Here is a 19,493-nt window from a genome sequence, read left to right as displayed (position 1 = left end):
GGAGTAGTGAGAAGACAAACTGTGAGGTTGCTACTTCAGGTTGTAAAGGCAAGTGTAGGTTGGGGGAGTGGCCAATGGGGGTGGTGCTAATATATTTGTAATAATATATGGTAACAGTTGTGTATTATGCATTATCTAAACAGAACAGTGTTATAGGTTCTTTGGGAGATATGAAGGCAGAAAATTTCTATACCTGACAAAATGATAATCTGAAGGGGAAATTAAGACAATGAACATGAAAAATACACATAAGAGAAAACATATAAGCTAAGATCTCCTGTATTCACATGAGTTTGCTAAAGTGACTGGACTGATCAGTCAAGCAGAATTTATTCAGGAGATTTTTTAATATTTCATGCACTGTGACTACATTGTAACCACATTTATTCCAGAAATGAGTCATGGTTTTCCATAAGATTTTATTTATAGAGTCATTAATATACATTATTTCTTACCTACCCATTTATGTGATTTTAAACTAAAGTTGTTTTTTTTAAATATCTGATTCTAAAACCAAACAAAAGCCACTGGGGGAAAATATTCCTTACTGTTCTCCTATTACAGGTATCTAATAAACTATAATTTTTGCATTCTCCTTGACTAACATGAAACCAAATGGATCAATAATTTCCAATGTTTTTTTAAAGGGCAATTCTGGAGGAATTTAACATCACAGATGTCCTCTAATTCATTTCAATAAAAAACTTTTCTCTAGATCTGAGAGGAAAGTTTTCTCCTCCAATGAAAATACAATAAATAAAAAGGTTACCAGACACTAAACATGGTCATTCCATTGTACTGCTGTCCTATTTTGTTCTTTTTTCAGAAGAAATATGTCTTCTTTTCAAAAAGGCGAATACTTGCACAGGTGTTCGCAATTCAATACTTTACTACCTCCTCTGGGATCTTGTTGCCTTAATCATTCTCTCTGCAGTTATCTTTAATAATCAAACTCACTTAGGGCTCTTTTATGTTTTACTATTGTATATCGAACTTTGGGAATCTAGTTGTTTGTTCAGTTCCAAATCAATCTAACTGTATCATCATCTGATACACTTTTCTCCATTTTGTCCAAATGGACACTGTGAGAGACTTGTTCAGATGTCATGCTGGAATCCAAGTTTATTATAACTAGAACATTCATCTGATTTAGTCTAATAAACACAGACCATAAAAAAGGAAATGCAGCTAGTCTCTCTGTCATGTTCTTAATGAACATATGCTGGCTCACAGTGAACTCTATCCCTCTTTCTAAATGCTCACAAATTCTCCACTGGCATACCTATGAACATGATTTTAATTATGATGACTAATAAATCTATACTGGTAGCCCTGACTTTTCTCTAGCTTTGTAGCTGATATGGCACTTGGATATTGAGTTCGAATCTAAAACTCCAATTTTCTAAAAAGGAACTCATGATCTTCCTCTACCAAAACTTACTCCCCTTCCTGACTTCCCCATTCCTGTTAACTGAACCATCATTATCTCTCTCCATCACCTAGGTGCCAAATCTGGGGAATCATTCTTTCTTCTTTCTTCTATATCTGCTCTAATATTCACAATTAGCAATTAAATTCTTTCAGTTCTTTTTTAAAAAATAATTTCTTTCAAGTTTGTTCTTTCCTGTGGTGAGTAATCCAGTTCAATTCCTTATCATGTTCACCATTGTCTCCATCTTCTGAGGTGTTAGTAACTCACTGTCTATCACACTCATTTAGTAATTAATCATGTACTGTCTTGATCTGGATACTTCTTGTGCTTCAAGACTGGCAATTATATAAGTAGAAAATGAGATAATATTTGTAAAGCACTCCGAAGGCTTTTAAGTAGTACCTAAATGCTAGCCGTTGGTGGTGGTATTATTGTTGTTGCTATATGGGAACTGGAAATGAACAGAAAGAGGAAAGTGGCTAGCCAACAGAATTCACTATGATCCAGCATATTGTCTTTATGAAATAGTGCACTTATTTTTAATGAGCCCATGTTTCTCTCTGATATAAAGATCTATTTTTAAAAATATCACTATTCTTCTGGGAACACCATAAATGTCATGTCTCCTAATTCTCAGAATACCATGGTCTACACAGGCTCAATGCTGAGGGTCAAGGAGCAATGGAGAAGGACATGGAATGTGAATAAGGTTGCAATGTTATCACCGAAGAACTGAGAAGGAAAATCATCATTAAGAATGTCAGGAGAAGGGTGGCTAAGTGGCGCAGCAAATAGAGCATTGGCTCTGGAGTAAGGAGGACCTAAAGTTCAAATCTGGCCTCAGACACTTAACACAAAAACTAGCCGTGTGACCTTGGGCAAGTCACTTAAACCCAATTGCCCCCCAAAAAGCAAAAAAAAAAAAAAAGAATGTCAGGAGAGAGACAACTATAACTTAAAAAAAAAAGGAGGGACCCATCAACAACAAGAGTGGAATAATAGCCCCTATCCTGCTCCAGTTTACCTGCCTCATGTTAAAACATCCTATGAGAAACTCCCTAGTAAGTTGGGTGGATCCCCTGTCAAATACTTATGGGAGGACATGGATGAGTGTCAGAAAGAATGAAAGAACATGTATTGGCTGACGTTATCTGGTAAACTAGCTTCTTGAGGTTAGGGATTGCTACATTAATTTCATTTGTATTCCAAGCACCAAACATAGTGTTTAATGAAGATTTTATTGACTGACTGTAAGGAGTTACAACCATAAGATTATATCACCACAGCTGAGGCAGCTAGGTGGTACTGTGTATAGAACACTGGGATTAGAGTCAGGAATTCCTGAGTTCAAATCCAGGCTTAGGCACTTACTAGCTCTATTACCTTGGACAAATCATTTAATCTCCGTCTGTCTCAGTTTCTTCACCTGTAAAACGAGGACAATAACAGCACCTACCTCCCAGAGTCATTGTGAGTATCAAATGAGACAATATTTGGAAAGTGCTTGGCACATAGCAGATACGTAATAAATGCTTCTGTCTGCCTTTCCTCTTCTCCACAGAAATATGGAAGTATAGAAACATAGTTATTTAGCTTCTTTAGCCCCTGTCAACCCAACCAGCTGATCAGCTCAAGGGCAAAGATTGGGTCTTGCATTTTTCCACCACCCAGCATAGTACTTTTCACATAGTGGATATACCAATAACTGTTGATTTTTAGCAGTGTATTGCCTGTCAGTATTTTCATATCATCCAATTTCAAGAGTGCTGTCATTTCCAAACCCAGTGTTATCAGCAATGTTACATGGCTGTCAGTCTTAGACACTTGCAAAATAAAATGTTCTACCTTTAACACACTACACCAATCAAATTCAACAAACATTAATTGCAAGGTGTTACGTTACCTGCTGGGATACAAAGACAAAATGAACTGACCCTTTCCCTCAAGTAGCACTTAACACAGTCCCTGCTGCATGTAGATAATTGGTGTTTAATAAATGCTATTGGCCGACAAATATGCACTAGTAAAGAATTGCAATTACAAGAGGAAGAGGTTGGTAATAGCCAAGGGGAATCATAAAGCCTTCTGTTTTCTCTACCAAGTAGTATGTTTTGAAGAAAGTTAGAGATTTTAATAGGTGAAAATGAGAAGGGCATATGTTCCAAACAGAATATGACTTGTGAATGGAACAGAAGTAGGAGATGGGGTTTCAAGATGATGAACAGTTAGCAGGACAGTTTTACTGGAATAAAGTGTGCATTAAGGGGAGTAATATGAAGCAAAACTAGAAAGCCAGATTTTGGAGAACTTTAAATACTAGGTTGCAGATGCTGGGCTTTATCCTAGAAAACTGAATCTTTTCTTTGGCCAAGTGATAATTTTCCTTAGGTACTTCCTACCTAACACATTATAGCTGATGTGGTGATAAAATGTGGTATAACATTCTCTAATATGTAAAAGGATATGATAAAGAAAATGTGAGTGAAAATTTTTCAGAAAGAGGAAAATGGGTACTGCAAATTTTAATGGTTTTTGCTCCAATTCCAATAGGCATACTACATAGTAGTTTTATCTTACACATCACACTAGAGGTAAAAAGTTATTTTATTGCAAAACTTTAAATGGTAAAGCTTATCATGACCCATTAAAATGTGTCTTATACACATGCATGCAGTTACAAAAGTGGCAACTGTAACACAAATTGTATGAGGTAACAGGAAATTCCAAACTTGTGGAATTTAAATTCTGTATTGTGATATTGTTTGGCTGTTTCAGTTATGTCTATCTCTTCATGTCCCAATTTGGGATTTTCTTGGTAAAGACACTGAAGTGAATTTACCATCTCCTGCTCCAGCTCACTTTACAGATGAGGAAACTGAGGCAAAAAGGTGTAACTGATTTACCCAGGTCTGAGGTCAAATTGAACTCGAGAAAAGAAGTCATCCTGACTTAAGGCCCAGAGCTCTGTGCCCTATGGCGCCACCTAGCTGTCCTGTTTTTTGATAGAGAACAGTAAAAGGACAAGTACTCCCTAAACTAAGAAACATTGAGGACTTTTTTTCTATTGATGGTTATTTAGAGTTGACTCACATAATAGTGAATGTACTTTTAGTTAACATGAAACATGCTAGTTAACAGTACGGTATACCAAAATTCTGCAAATTCCGCAAATATTATAATTTTGTCACAATGGTTTTCTTATACAGGACACCCAAAAACTTCTCATGCAACTTGCAGCTTTAATACTTAAATTTAACAATTTATCCTGTATATATCTTGTTAGTATGTTGTCTCTTCCGTTAAACTGTAAGCTCCTTGAGAGCAGGAGTTGTTTTGTTCTTGGGTTTTGTTAATATTGTTTGTTTTTTGCCGTTCTTTGTATCTCTGCAACTTAGCACAGTGTCTGGAACATAGCAGGTGCTTAATAAATGGTCGGCCAGTAGGTGGTACAGTGGACAGAGTGCCAGGTTTAAAGTCAGGAAGACTCATCTTCCTCTGGCCTCACACACTTACTAGCTATATGACTCTGGGCAAATCACTTAACCCTGTTTGCCTCAGTTCCCTTATCTGTTAAACAAGCTAGTGAAGGAGGTGGCGAAACATGCTAGTTCTTTGTCAAGAAAACCCCAAATGGGGTCAATGAAGAGTCAGACACAAGTGAAACAACTTAATGACTATAAATGCCAGTTTACTGACTGACTAAACTTGTACTAAGACTTTTGGCACATCCTCTATGTAAGATGATAAGAGCATTTCTTGGGAAATCCTTATTTTTTGGTATGTCTAGTTTCTACATAAGCTTATTTTTTAAAACCAAATGAAAAGCACATAAAGATGCAGAATAAATGCATCTTTTATAGTTATAGTATGGTGTACTACATAAAGAGACATGCTTGATATCAGAAAGACCTGAGTCCAAAGTCCTGCTTCTGAATGCCACATACTGGCTACGTGACACTGGGCACATCTCTTAACTACTTAGTACCCTAGGTAACTTACTAAAACCACAAGTTGCCTTAGTAAAGGGGATTTCTTCATCTGGGAGTTCCCTATGCCAATGAAATCACACGTCTAGTCCCTATTCCTATATACTTATAATGATTTTGTTTCAATAATTGCAATTACTGAAGCCCTCCATTCGATAGAAGAATCCCCCTCAATGTGATAGAAGAATCCAAAAATCTACCAAGACACAGAATTTGTTTCTCATTTGGGATTCATTCCCTACAAAGTTAAAGAATGACTGATTGATTAATTTAGCATGAATTATAATTTCATAAGAAATAACTTTTTTGCTCAGTTGCCATTCAAAGGCAAGGCATTACAAAAGCAAATTGGTCTCTTTATTACACCATTGAAAGAAGAAATTTGGGGTTCATTTTGTGACAAAAGAATAATTGATATGGATGGCTGAGATAATGCAGTTTTGGGATTTTTTGGCTACTTCATATTTATTTAACATTAACTTTAAATATTATATATCACGTACCTGTATATAGACACATATGTATATATGTCTATGTATGTATCTGTGTGTGTATATGTATATGGAGTTTTAGTATGGATTTATGCTTTTTAAATTTTTGGCCTTTTTGGAGGAGGGAAGGTAGAGAAATTAGGGTTAAGTGATTTGCCCAAGGTCACACAGCTAGGTCTGAGGCTGGATTTGAACTCAGGTCCTCCTGACTCCAGGGCCAGTGTTCTATTCACTGTGTCACCCAGCTGCCCCAGCTTTATGCTTTTTTAAAGGCTAAAACTGCCATAAGACTTTTTGGGATACCTTATATATTTGGTGGTAAAAGGTATATATTTTAGTGGTCAGCCATAACAAATGGCACTACTTCTACAAATAATAATAATGCATATATGTGTATGTATGTATATATGTATATAAATTTATATACAGACATCTTATATGCATGTATATGCACACACTATGTATGTATGTATATATCTATATCTCCTATTTTTTTCTCACAACAGTTCTGGGAGACACATAGTATAAGTTATTATGCCCATTTCATAGATGAGAAAACCGAGGTCTATTGATGCTAACTGCCTTGTCTAAGATTAAAGAAAAGAGCTGTGGATTTATAACAATTCACTTTTCTGAAAGTCACTCCAAATGAGAGTCTACATGTTTTTAATCATCTCCTACAATTTCATTCAGTCCCATCATCTCCTTGCCTATTTATTCTTCTACAAATCTCAATGAAAAATCACGGATCTAATTGTTTATACTTACTCATGTTGAGAAGTTTTTTCACCAGTTCTTTATAAATGAGGCAATGTTTTGCCATGAAATTACCACCAAATGCTTTTGAGCAACATTCTTCTTTATTGGAGGATTTCTTGGGGATTTTTAAGTCATTCATTGGCCTTGCATCTTAAAATGGTCTGTAAGAGGCACACTAGCTTTATGCTCATAGTAAGACAATTCTGTCTACTTATTACCCCTTTGATGTTCCAGATATCTGAACTGCAGATACCCCTTTGTCTTATGAGATCACCATTTCTTACCAATGTTTACCCCTCAGCTAATGTATGTTTATAAGTCAGATGAAACTGTAAAGTGTTTAAAAAGCGCTCCCTGCCTTTAGAAAACTATTTTATTTTTCTGTGTTATAACTTGAACAAGTTTTTTAAAAAATGTGTTATTTTAAAATGAGAAGCCAATAAAATTATATTCTGAGTCTTTCCCAAAGGGCCATTTTACTTATACAACAGCATACTCAGCAGCCATAAAGATGGGGTTCAGAAGTGAGGCATCTGATAGGTGTGGCAACATGATTGGCTAAGCTTAGAGTTGGAAGGTCTAGCTAGGGGTGGGAAACCTTTGGCCTCGAGGCCATATGTGGCACTCTAGGTCCTCAAGTGCAGCCTTTTGATTGAATCCAAACTTCACAGAACAAATTCCCTTAACAAAAGGATTTGTTCTGTGAAACTTGGACTCAGTGAAAAGGCTGCATCCAAGGACCTAGAAGGCCATGTGACCTTGAGGCCCAGGTTCCCACCCCTGGTCTAGGCTCAAATCCTGACTCTGAGACTCATTAACTACCCTACCCAAACTACTTTAGGAAAGTTATTTAAAACCTTGGTTCCTTCCTTTGTAAAATGAAGGGACTAGGCTAGATGATGTCTGAGACCCCTTTGGAAATCTACTTCCTATTTCGTGCCTTTCCTATTGTCTTCTTATTCTGGTAAAAAGAAAATATTTTCCTGTCAGCCTTGAATCAAAAAATCTTGCTATATGTCATCCTAGATAAGTCACTTACTCCTTTTGGCCTCAGTTTCCTCATCTGTAAAATGGGAATAATTATAGCACCTACTGAGACAGATGATAAAGCTTTATGAAGTTCAAGTAATACAACCTATATTAAGTACTTCGCAAACATCAAAGGGCTCTATGAGTGCTAATTATCTATTCTCTTGGAGAGAATAGAAGGAAGAAAATTAAGTGCCTACTATGTATGTGCCTGTCATTGTGCTAAGCCCTTTACAAATATCATTTCATTTGATACTCATGACAGTCCTGGGAATTGGTGCTGTTATTGCCATTTTTACATTTGAAGAATTGAGGCATACAGAGCTTAAGTAACTTCCCCAATGTCACACAGCTAGGAAGAGTCTGAAGATGGATTGGAACACAGCTCTTCCTGACTTGACTCTAAGTTCTCTCCACTGTGCTTTCTAGCGCCTATAGCAGAAAAACACTATAGTCTGGATCTGAATCCCAGCTCTGTTAAGTACTGTATGTGTGACCTCTGAGAAGTCACTTAATACTTCTGGGTCTCAGTTCCTTATTGATAAAATGAAGATGAAAAAGTAGATAATATCTGATATTATTTACTGCTCTTAAAACTGTAACTCTTGGGGGGGGGGGGTGGATAGCCCTATCATGAACAAGAGAAATGTGACTTCTAATCGGCCCACAACCTCCACAAAAGTCATACAACAGTATGGCATAACATGTGCCCGCAACTTGACTAATGCATTCACTATGTAATGTCTGAGAAAAGCTTAATTAAGATTTCCTATATCATGTTGATAAATCATTATTTGTTAAAAGGAAAAAAAAAACTACTTTAAAAGTACAACCAAGCAAGGCTTTTCTACTATTATTACAACCAGAAAATGTGCAAATGACCTATTCCATTCCTCTGCCCTCCAGCTAGATATGCATAAACCAGCCCAGAAAATGAGACACTATGCTGTTTTTCAAAACTTCCTGAGAAAGAGATTGTACAATCTCCCTCTTCCAATGTTAAACAGACCTCACCACCAGAATTTTTTTGCCTTTATGTCTAACCTTAACTCCAAATACTATCATGTATATAATCTAATTGCTGAAACAATCTATTATTGCTACTGTTGAGAATTGATGAGTATATTTAAGAGGAGGCTTTTTTATGATTAAACTTTCCATTAACTTTCAGATTAAAAGCTACTTGGAAACTCACCTCTGCCAATTGGAAGAGTGCAGACTTCCCACAGCGTTTCACAGGCTCAGGACTACCCAACTGTGAAGTATTTGAAGAGATCTACATTGAAAACAATTCACATAAAGAATGTTATGATACCAGAATGTTGGCCGTCTGCTCATAAATACTCAACTTCCACTGAATCTCTATTACTGTTTGTTATTCCCAAGCACCCAAAGCTTTCTAATACACCTCCCTTACCCATTTGAACTTATTGAGGTTAGTTAAATGGGAGTGGGGAGGGAGGGTGGGCAGAGGGAAGCATTTACTGTGCTCCCTGCTAGCCAAGCATTGTGCTAAGTTAGAGACTTATAAAAATCAAATATAGTTTCTGCCCTCAAGGAGCTTGAATTCTAATAGGAAAGAAAATACCCAGAGAAGTGGTAATCAAGGAGTGAAACTTTAGCTAGGAAAATTACAGGCTTGGTAAGTAGTGCTCTGGGGAGCAGAATTGAAATATTCCATTCAGAAATAATGACTGGATTGATAAGCTGATTTGATCATAGTTCATAGTTCTAAAATAGGGAGAGCTAGTAGAGGATGAAGTAGCCAGTAAGGAGAGCCAGAGTAAATAAAGCATAGATAAGGTTTTGTAATAGCCCAGGAGAACAAGAAACCAATCAAGGGAACAGATTTTAATAAGTAGAATCCTTAGTTGTTATTACTGTAAATCTCAACAATCACAATACATAGTTTAAACATGGCACAGGTGGCTATTTTTAAGGTGATAATTTTCTTGGTCGTCATAATACTGCAGCATGAGAAAATATCCCCCTTTTTGGTTTTTAACTTACAAGTTAAACAGGAAAAGCATTGATTCCACAACAACAAAAATCCATAGAATCACTTTCATTTGGTCAAACATCAATAAAAATTAGTCTCCTTAGGACTCCACAGAAAACATAAAATCAAATCACAAAAATTAGAAGACTGTTGTATGCACCAGGCAAAGAATTTAAGTGTTGGATAGGGCACATTTTACTAAAAGATGATCTATAATGCAAGTAGCACATGTTAGAAAATGGAAAATAAATGGTACAATAACTGCTTAAATCCAGTGAAAAGATTTCACTTAGCATAGTACAACTTTGACTAGAAATAGCTTATGGGCAGCTAGGTGGAGCAGTGAATAGAGCACTGGTCCTGGGGTCAGGAAAACCTGAGTTCAAATCCGACCACAGACACCTGACAATTAATTAGCTCTGTGATCTTGGGCAAGTCACTTAACCCCAATTGCCTTGCCTTCCCCCCTCCAACGGAAAGGAAAGGAAAGGAAAGGAAAGGAGAGGAGAGGAGAGGAGAGGAGAGGAGTTGATTTTTGAGAAGTTCAAATTTAGGAAGACTGACATCCAGACACCACAACTTTAGCATAAAACTCTTCTGATTCACTCCTTGGTAAGTTATTCTTGAATAGGTTTTGAAAAAAATACCATGGTACATATTTTTATAAACCTACAAGATTTTTTTAACCAACATTATTCTCACTTATTCATGTTTTAACTCTATCTTTTTCTAGTCATGCATAACCTAGAGTACTTCTTGTACGCTGAAAAACAAGTAAGCTAATATCCATTCATCCCACAGCATCAGGAAGTGAGATGCTCCATCTAGGATGAGCTTTCCTGTTGGCTGATTTTTGTACAATTGAAATGAGAGAGTAGCTGATTTACAAAGTTAATGATCAGTTGCTCAGCTAGATAGCATGATGACATGGTGTAGAAGCAAGAGCTGGCTTTGGAGTCAGAGTTCAAATTCAGACTCTGACATTTACAGCCTGTGTGACTCCAGGTCAATCACTTTATCTTTTAGTACCCCTAGGCAACTCTCTAGGACAAGAGCAAAAGGTGCTGATCTGTATGGATGGACTGATTTACTTCATCACAAGTTCCCTACACTGATGAAATCACAGGTCCAGTAAAAAATAAATCTGTCAATATAAAGAAGGTGGGCCTTCCCCATATGTTGTAGCATAGCTACTTGAGGGCAGGTACCATAACTTATTTATCACTGCATTTCCCTCTGCCTAGCTTGGGTTGTTTTTTTTTTTTTTGCACATAGCAGGCATGTAATTACATAGTTATTGAATTTTACTGAATTCTGTACCATTAAATATAATAGTGTTTTAAAGGGAACACATAATGCCTCTTTCACACATTCATTTAGTAATTCTGATAAACTATGTTCTTTATGATATACACACCCAAATTAATTTTTCATAACACTGTGGATTGGTCCGTTGCTCTCAATCCTATCAGACTTTTCAGTACAACAATTAATGCTTTAAAAATGCCTCTGCAATTCACATTACTAAGAAATTCTCAATTATTTTTGAACATGTCTCGAAGATGATGACTGACAATGATGAAGTAAAAAAAAAATTCTGCAAATAATCCAGATAACTCAAGCCAAAAGCTAAATGGAAATGAAAGAGGAGGGAGAAAACTGACTCTATATAATGTTCAAACTAGATACCATAAAGATCAGTGGAGAGGATTAGTAATTCATGGGAGACAATAACCAAGAGGGAACTAGGAATAGAATCCATGACCTCAGGTGTCTGTATGTAATTGAATGAGGTATGGGTAATAAATAATGTGTATTAGATATACTAATAGAGAGGCCAAAATAACCTCACAGGTATAAATGAGGTGAAATAGAACTCAAGAGAGGCAACATGTCATAGTGTCTGGAGTACAGGATTTGGTACCAAGAGACCTACCTTTGAATCCTGCCTCAGATACTTATTGGCTGTGTGATTCTGAGTGAATCAATTAGTCACTCAGCTTCTTCATCTAGTACAACTCTTTCTCTTTACAGATAAAAACCTGAAACCTATAGATTTGTGCTACCCATTTCAAAAGGTTGCTGTTATCCATCCCTTCCAGCAGACTTAGAACCCTCAGGCTAAAGCAGCAGTTCTGTTGAGGAAGATGTGACCTGTAAATAGAGATGTTTAAGGGAAAGAGGTCCAGCTGAGGTGGACAAAAAGGTGGCCTCTGTCTGTTATGCCTCTCTATTATTCCCTCTTTCCTGTTTCCAGCTTAAACAAAAATAAATTCCTCCAAAAAAAAAGTTGTGAGGAAAGGACTTAGTAAACTTCAAAATTCTGTTTAGATGTGAGATGTTACTAAATAATATTTGTAGAAGGATATGCTTTGTGCAGTAAGAGTGGACTAGGCAAAGTGTGGTAAATTAGTAGATTAGCATATTAAGAATGCATATTCACTTAAGAAAATCCAGGAACTGGACAAATAAAGCCATCATAAAGAATATCAGGGTCAAGAACAACAGAAGGAAATGACAGAAAAAATATCACAGCAAGGGCAAAACAAAGACCAACTTGTTCAAAAGGAAATAAGTTGGTACAGAGAAATCAGGAACTTGACAAAAAGGCATAATATAGTGTGATGGAAGACTTCAGTTGTATGGACATCTGACAGAACTCACTTTTTCCAGAAATAAATTCTTGATTTGCTTTCATGGTTAATTTCATTCATTCATTCGTTCATTCATTCATTCATAGACGAAACAGAGAGGAAATTATTTTCCACCTGATTCTGACCATTAAGAAGAAATTAGGATATAATGAAAAAAAAAAGGTAGGAAAGAAGGCTTAGCAATATCACATCTCAAACTATAAAACAATAATCATCAAAACTATTTGACACTGGTTAATAAATAGACAAGGGCAGATAGGTGGCAGAGTGGATAGAGCACCAGGCTTGGAGTCAGGGAAAAATCATCTGCCTGATTTCAAATACGGCTTCAGACACTTACTAGCTATGTGACCTTGGGTAAGTCATTCAAACTTGTTTGCCTCAGTTTCCTCATCTGTAAAATGAGCTAGAGAAGGAAATGGTAAAATCTTCAAGTACCATTGCCAAGAAAACCCCAGATGGGGACACAAAGAGTCAGACACTACCAAACAATAACAAAAAGAAATAGAAAGGTCAATCAGTGAAAGAAAATAAATATACGACATAAAGAAGTCAATTACCCTAGTAGCCTGGTGTTTGATAAATCCAGATACTGGGATAAGAATTCATTATTCAATAAAAACTGTTGGGAAAACTGGAAAACAATCTGGCAGAAATTAGATACAGAACAACATCTCACACCAAATATGAAAATAAGCTCCAAATTGAAAGATAACTTAGAGATTAAGGACGATATAAAAAAAAATTAAAGGAGAACAGAAGACAGTACCTTTTAGAGCTATATACAAAAAAGAGTTTATGAGGAAATGGGAAAGAGAGAGGATCAGAGAAGATAAAATGATGCAATCTGATTACACAGAAGCTTCTGTAGAAATAAAACCAGTGCATCTAAGATTACAAGGGAAACTAGTAATTATGGAGGAGGGAGATTTTTGCAAGAAGTTCCTCTAAGAAAGGTTTTATTTCTAAGAAATATAGGGAACTGATTCAAAGATATAAGAATAATAACTATTACTCAGTTGATCAATGGTCAAAGGCTATGGAGAGATCATTTTTAGAGGAAGAAATCCAAACGATTGATATCCATATAAAAAAATGCTGCAGTCACTAATAATGAGAAAAATGCAAATCAAAGACACTCTGAGGTTCTACCTCTATCCATCAGATTAGTAAAGTTGACAAGAAAGGAAAGTGAGACATGTTGGAAGTGCTGGGAGAAACAGCATTAAATGCCGGAGGGATTGTGAATTAATCTAGTCATTGTGGAAGGAAATATGGAGCTATGTTCAAAAAGTGACTAAATTGTGCTTACTCTTTAACCTAAGCAATACCACTATTAAATCAATTATTTCAAGCATATCCAGGAAAGAAGACACAGGCCCACATGTACAAAAATATTTATAGCAACTCTTTTTGTAGTAGCGAAGAACTGAAAGCCAAGCGGGTGCCCACCAACTGGGGAACAGCTGGATAAATTGAGGAATATGAATGTTATTTAATACTACTGTGCTACTGAAAATAATGAAGTGGACAGTCTCAAAGAAACCTGGAAAGACTGGTATGAATTGATATTGAGTGAAGTAAGCTGAATGAGAACAATTAATATAATAATAATGCTGTAAAAACAGTTCTGAAAGCCATAAGAGCCCTCATCAACATAATAACCAACCATGATTTCAGGACTGAAGAGGAAGCATGTGACCCACCTCCAGACAGAGTTGATGAACTCAGGGTTCAGAATGAGACTTTTTTTTTTTTCAAATAGGGCCAATGCTGTAATTTGTTTTACTTGAATATGCATAAATTACAAGGGTTTTTTTTTTCTTTCTTTCCTTTAATGCTGGGGGAAGGGAAGTGAATATCAATTTTTGTTACTTTAAAAAATAAGATTTAATTTTATAAATTTCCAAAAGTATAATTTAGTAGTGAAAGTAGAAATGATGAGAAACTTGGGGGGAAAAGTGGCCCCTTTATATTTTAGTTTGAGACAGTTAAAATGGACAGTTTGACCTCTACACTAGATTTTAGAACAGTAGATTTCCAAGAGGTTAGAAAAAGCATAGGTAATTTTCCATGTCTTAAAATTCTAATGAGGAAGTTGTCCCCAAGAGAGATGGAAAGCCTTCAAGAATCAAATTATGAAGCTAAAAACAGTAATTATTCCAAAGAGGAATGAAAACCAGAGTTATTCAAGATTTTGATGTGAAGGCACAAAGAGTTCAATGACCAAACAGATTTTTAAAATACATAAAAAAGAAGTTGGTAATAAAAGTATATGATGGAAAATGACTACAAGTGTCACACAGACCTTTAAGAATGTTTGCAGTCATAAAGCTCAGAATAAACAGAGGTTGTTGACAGATCAATTGGGTTGTTTTTTTCTTTTTTAAAATATGTTAGAGGCAAGGAGAAGATTAAAGAATGGATAGGACAGATATGTATATTTTCTCCTCAAAAAAATAGGAGTTTGTTAAGGGTCATTTCATTTTTTTTTTTTGTCCCTACTACCTAGTATAGTTGCTGGCATACAGTAATTAGTAAATAAGGACTGACTGACTGCCATAGCAAATGTTACATTACTTTTTTAAAAAGGATCAGCATTAGTAGAATCTTTAAACTGATGAGTTTGACTTTGAATACTAGAAAAATTACTGAAAGAACTATTAAAGAGATGGTTTGTGGACATCTAAAAAACAGTAACTAAGGGCCAGCATGGCATGATTAGGAACAGACTCATGATGAACTAATCTTATTTCTTTCATTTTTACAGTTACTAGATTGACAGGTTAGCCAATGATTTAACAAATTTTTCCACCACTGATGATTTTCAACAAGTTGAGAGACTTTTTGATTGTAACTGGATGAAGCAACAGATCGAAAGAGTAAATATTAATTTGGAGGCATGTCTTTGTTGTAGTACTCAAGGGATAGGGCCATTCAGCATGTTTATCAATAACTTGGATAGAAGCCCAGATGGCATACTTGTCAAACTTGTGGACTACATAATCATCAGGTGTTACTAAGTCTGCCTTCACTGCATCTTCGGCACGTTTCTATTCCATTCATGGTACTTCTTCCTACGCTAGTCAGATACCCAGTATCTCTTGCTTGGGCTACAGTAATAGCCTCTTAAATAGTTTCCCCACCTTATGTCTTTTCAACTTCTAATCTAGCATCCACACAGCTGTCATATGAGTGACCAGAGCAACTCCAGAAGACTTATACTACTTAAGTCACGGAGGAGTTACAGTCTATGACTACACACCAACAAAATCACATGCCATATAAATATGGAAGGACAACAGCGATGGGGAACCTGTAGGGTCCTTGGGTGCAGCCTTTTGACTGAGTCCAAGTTTTACATAACAAATACTTTTATTAAGGGGATTTGTTCTATGAAGTTTGGATTTAGTCAAAGGACCACACTTGAGAACCTAGAGGGTCACATATGACCTTGACGCTACAGATTCTCCACCCTTGAACTAGAATAAGCAGCAGTAATATGTTCTGTAGTAATATTTTCTGTGGTCTTTTGCAACTCTGAGTTTCTCTTGAAGGAAAAAAGTTTTCTGTTCTAAATTGTTCATATTGACTGTCTACCTTTAAATGCATACAGTAAGTATTAAACATATGAATCTGTTTTGTTTAGATAAAGCTTAACTGTAAATGAATACCCAGCAGAGAAAACCACAGGCTGATCAGGGTCTTTCAATAAACTAAAACATGGAAATTCAGCATCTGGTTATATTTTGGAATCCAATCTTAGCATCTGTGTTCAATAAATAAACAGATTACTCCTTAGAAGTGACTGATTAACCTATTTAGGTATGAAAAATAAAGGTTACAGATAGAAAACTCATTTTGACTAATTACAATGATCATAATATAGACATATAGGAAGACCAGAGCTTTTAATGGCCTAAATTCAGACTACCTGGATTACTGATTAGGAAAAAAATCATGAGAAACAGGATGATAATGGTGCTAGGGTTTTCATTAGATTTTTCTACTTATATTTTACTTGTAAAATGCATATATTTTTATTCTCTAAATGTTAAAATTTTTCCCCCAAATCTTCAAGGTAAAATTTCCTTCATTTGGATTGATAGTTGGTGATTCTAGAATAAGAATACACCAACGAGCTTTTCATTAATTTCAGTTAAGAAGCCAAATACCATTTTTAACATGTTTGTTAATGTGTCTTACTGTTAAACGAAAAGACTTTCCAACTTTAACAAATGTCCATTTGATAACAAAAGACGAGTCTTGGGTAAACAATGTTCACAATGAATTACAACTCTCCTGGAAGGGAATCATTCCTTTTTATACCCAGTCTATTTGATTGTTTCCCATAGTGATAGCAATAAAGAGAAAGAACGTAAGAGGGCCATGCAGTCAGAATGAAAAGTCATAAGGGATGGTCTCCAGAAATCTTTCCTGCTGTTTAAATTATATTACAGATATATGTGGTGCTAAATAATTGATTCTGCTTGATTTTATTATTGGAGGGCTATCAGAGAATAAATGTGATGTGTGAATTGTTTTTTTCCTATTCTATAACATTTTATTTCCCTTAATTCCCAGTTATATACTATCATGGTGAGAAATTTACAATACACTGTGATAAAGGGAGTTTTAGATGAAATGTCCCACTGCAGGGTTCTCTAACTTCCCCTCCCCTACCCCCTATCAGGCTCTAGAAATGCTAGGAAGTTCATGTCTAGTTAATATCTAATTATCATAATTTTGTGCATATAAAGTATACATGACAGAAGTAAAAAAAAAAAACCTTAAATTTTTAGGGCCTGGGTGTTATATCTGGATGGGTGATTTATGTAGTAATTGAAAATGTTTGGGGGTATGAGCAAAGGCTATAATTACAGCAATTCTATGCCAATTTAGAAGGTGCTCGTTATATGAAAGGTAACGGTTACACATTCTCATAGAAGTTTTTTTAAAGACAGTTTAATTGGTGCACATATAGTCAGGTCTTGATTAACTCTGTGTTGAACAAGGCAAACCCTGGATGAAATTATTATGTGGTTTTCCCTTCCTCTTTTCCCACATCTCCATTTTCCACCCTTCACTCCCTTCTTTCAGTACCCTATCTCTTACAAGTCAACCAGTGCTTTTATATTGCCCTAATTGTTACTATTATGAAAGAAAGGTTCTGAAAAATTCTATCACACTGGGGCAGAGATTCTTAATCTTTGTTTGTGTCATGGATCCCTTTGGTAGTCTGGTGAATTCTATGGACTTTTCAGAATCATATTTTTAAATTCATAAAAAATAAAGATTATTAAAATACAATTATAAAAATATTCATTTATTTTTTGTTAAAGAATATGCTATTTATTCACATAAGACTTCAGGACACTTAAAAGGATAATTTGGCCTCTGACATATAATGGCATTATTTCACAGCTTCTCAGATCATATATCTTTCTGATGACTTCCTTTATGCTGAGTCTCCTGGACAATTGTCATTTTGTGCAATCTAGATATTTAAAAAACCAAGTGTACCTGAGGTTAAGAACTCCCATTTTAGCTATCAAAGGCATTAATGGTTTAACATGTTTTGCATCTATGGGTAGTATGTTTAAAAGCAACGACCATAATGGGCAGTGCTTAATTCAAAAGAATAACCTTTCACAAGTGGAAGTTCAGATAGTATGGCTGGTAAGTAGGGTATTTATTATGGGTGGTGAAGAAATTCTACTGGGAGCACAAAATCCTAATTACATAACTCCCTAACCTGTTTATAAACACAGACATGCAAAGTGTGTGTGTGTGTGTGTGTGTGTGTGTGTTTTGGGGTGAAAGGTGGTCCCTATTACCTCCTCACTGGAAGGACTGATAATAATGCTCTCATCAGGGTATAACGGTACACCAAATCCCCTCTCTATATGCTATATACTATGTGTGCATTAATACATTTTCTTCTAAAACCTTCCATGAGAATGTGTAACAGCCACCCTCTATATAACTAACAGCTTCTATTGACGAAGAATTGCTCTAATCATAGCCTTATTCATAACCCCCAAAACATTTAAAATTCACAAGTCCCCCATCTAGGATGCATTCATTTTAAGAGTTATGCCTTACTTTGCCCACTCCTGGACTCTATCAGTCAATAAACATTTATTAAGTGCCTACTATATGCTAGGCATTGTGCAAGTGCTGGAGATACAAAGAAAGGAAAAAGAAAGTTCCTATTCTCAAGGAATCACAATCGAACGAGAGAGACAACATGTAAACAACTATGTACAACCAAGAAATGCACAGATAAACTGGAAATCCTCAACACAGGGAAGGCACTGAACTTCACAGGGATCAGGAACGGCCGCCTGTAGAAGGCAGGATATTAACTAAGACTCAAAGTAGGGAAGCCAGGAGGTAGAAATGAGGAGAGAGAGCATTCCAGGCGTGGGAAAACAACCAGTTAAAATGCCTGGAGTCAGGAAATGGAGTGTTTTATTTGAGGAACAGGAAAGAGGGCAGTGCCATGGGATCAAAGAGTACTTGCAGGTAGAATACTGGAAAGGTAGGAGGAAGGTGCAGGTTATAAAGCCCAACAGAAGATTTTACATTTGGTACCGGAGGTGATAGGGAACCACTGGAGTGTACTGAGTAGGAAGGTGACATGGTCAGACCTACGCTTTAGGAAGACCACTGTCAACTGAGTGGAGGAAGGGTTGGAATGGAAACAGACTTGTGGCAGGGAGACTGACCAGCAGGCTATCTCAGCAGGCTAGGAGTGAGGTGATGAGCCCCTGCATCACTCTTGAAACTCCTCCTTCTCCCCTTTACCACCCTTGAGAAACCTCTATTCTGAAGGCCTGTTCTTCTGACTGGTGACTCTTTCCCCAGGGACCACCATTTCAAGAAGAATCCCCCAAATGCTTCAGCTCTCTCACCCCTGGACTAACTCTCCAAAGACCTCCACACCCCTAGCTCAGACATCTTTTACCTCCATCCCCCTTTTCAGCTCTCATATGTTTTTCCTTTCCTTATTAGAATGGAAGATGAAATTAAGAGGTGAGAGGGATATAATGAGAGGAGATGGGGAGAGACAGAGTGGGGCAACTATCTCATACAGAAGAGGCAAGGGAAAATGGTTACAATGGAGGGGAAGAATAGGAA

At 36.3% G+C, this 19,493-nt stretch overlaps 1 protein-coding gene across 35 annotated transcripts in view; it reads right to left on the bottom strand.

Annotated features, from left to right (window-relative positions):
- BBX (BBX high mobility group box domain containing) overlaps positions 1–19,493 on the bottom strand; it is a 363,188-nt gene that overhangs the window by 65,176 nt on the left and 278,519 nt on the right. For all 35 annotated transcript variants that reach the window (XM_069069765.1, XM_069069766.1, XM_069069788.1 and 32 more), the window contains one exon: positions 8,893–8,973. In XM_069069765.1, the coding sequence (XP_068925866.1) occupies positions 8,893–8,973 (81 nt within the window). The remainder of the gene's footprint in view (positions 1–8,892; positions 8,974–19,493) is intronic.

Source organism: Petaurus breviceps, unplaced genomic scaffold (genome assembly GCF_028583685.1).
Source record: "Petaurus breviceps papuanus isolate PSGF00001 unplaced genomic scaffold, PetGlider_PUasm1.0 90792, whole genome shotgun sequence".
NCBI classification, from domain to species: Eukaryota; Metazoa; Chordata; class Mammalia; order Diprotodontia; family Petauridae; genus Petaurus; species Petaurus breviceps.
The sequence above is the reverse complement of the archived record's forward strand: the minus strand, read 5'-3'. Positions and strand labels throughout refer to the sequence as shown.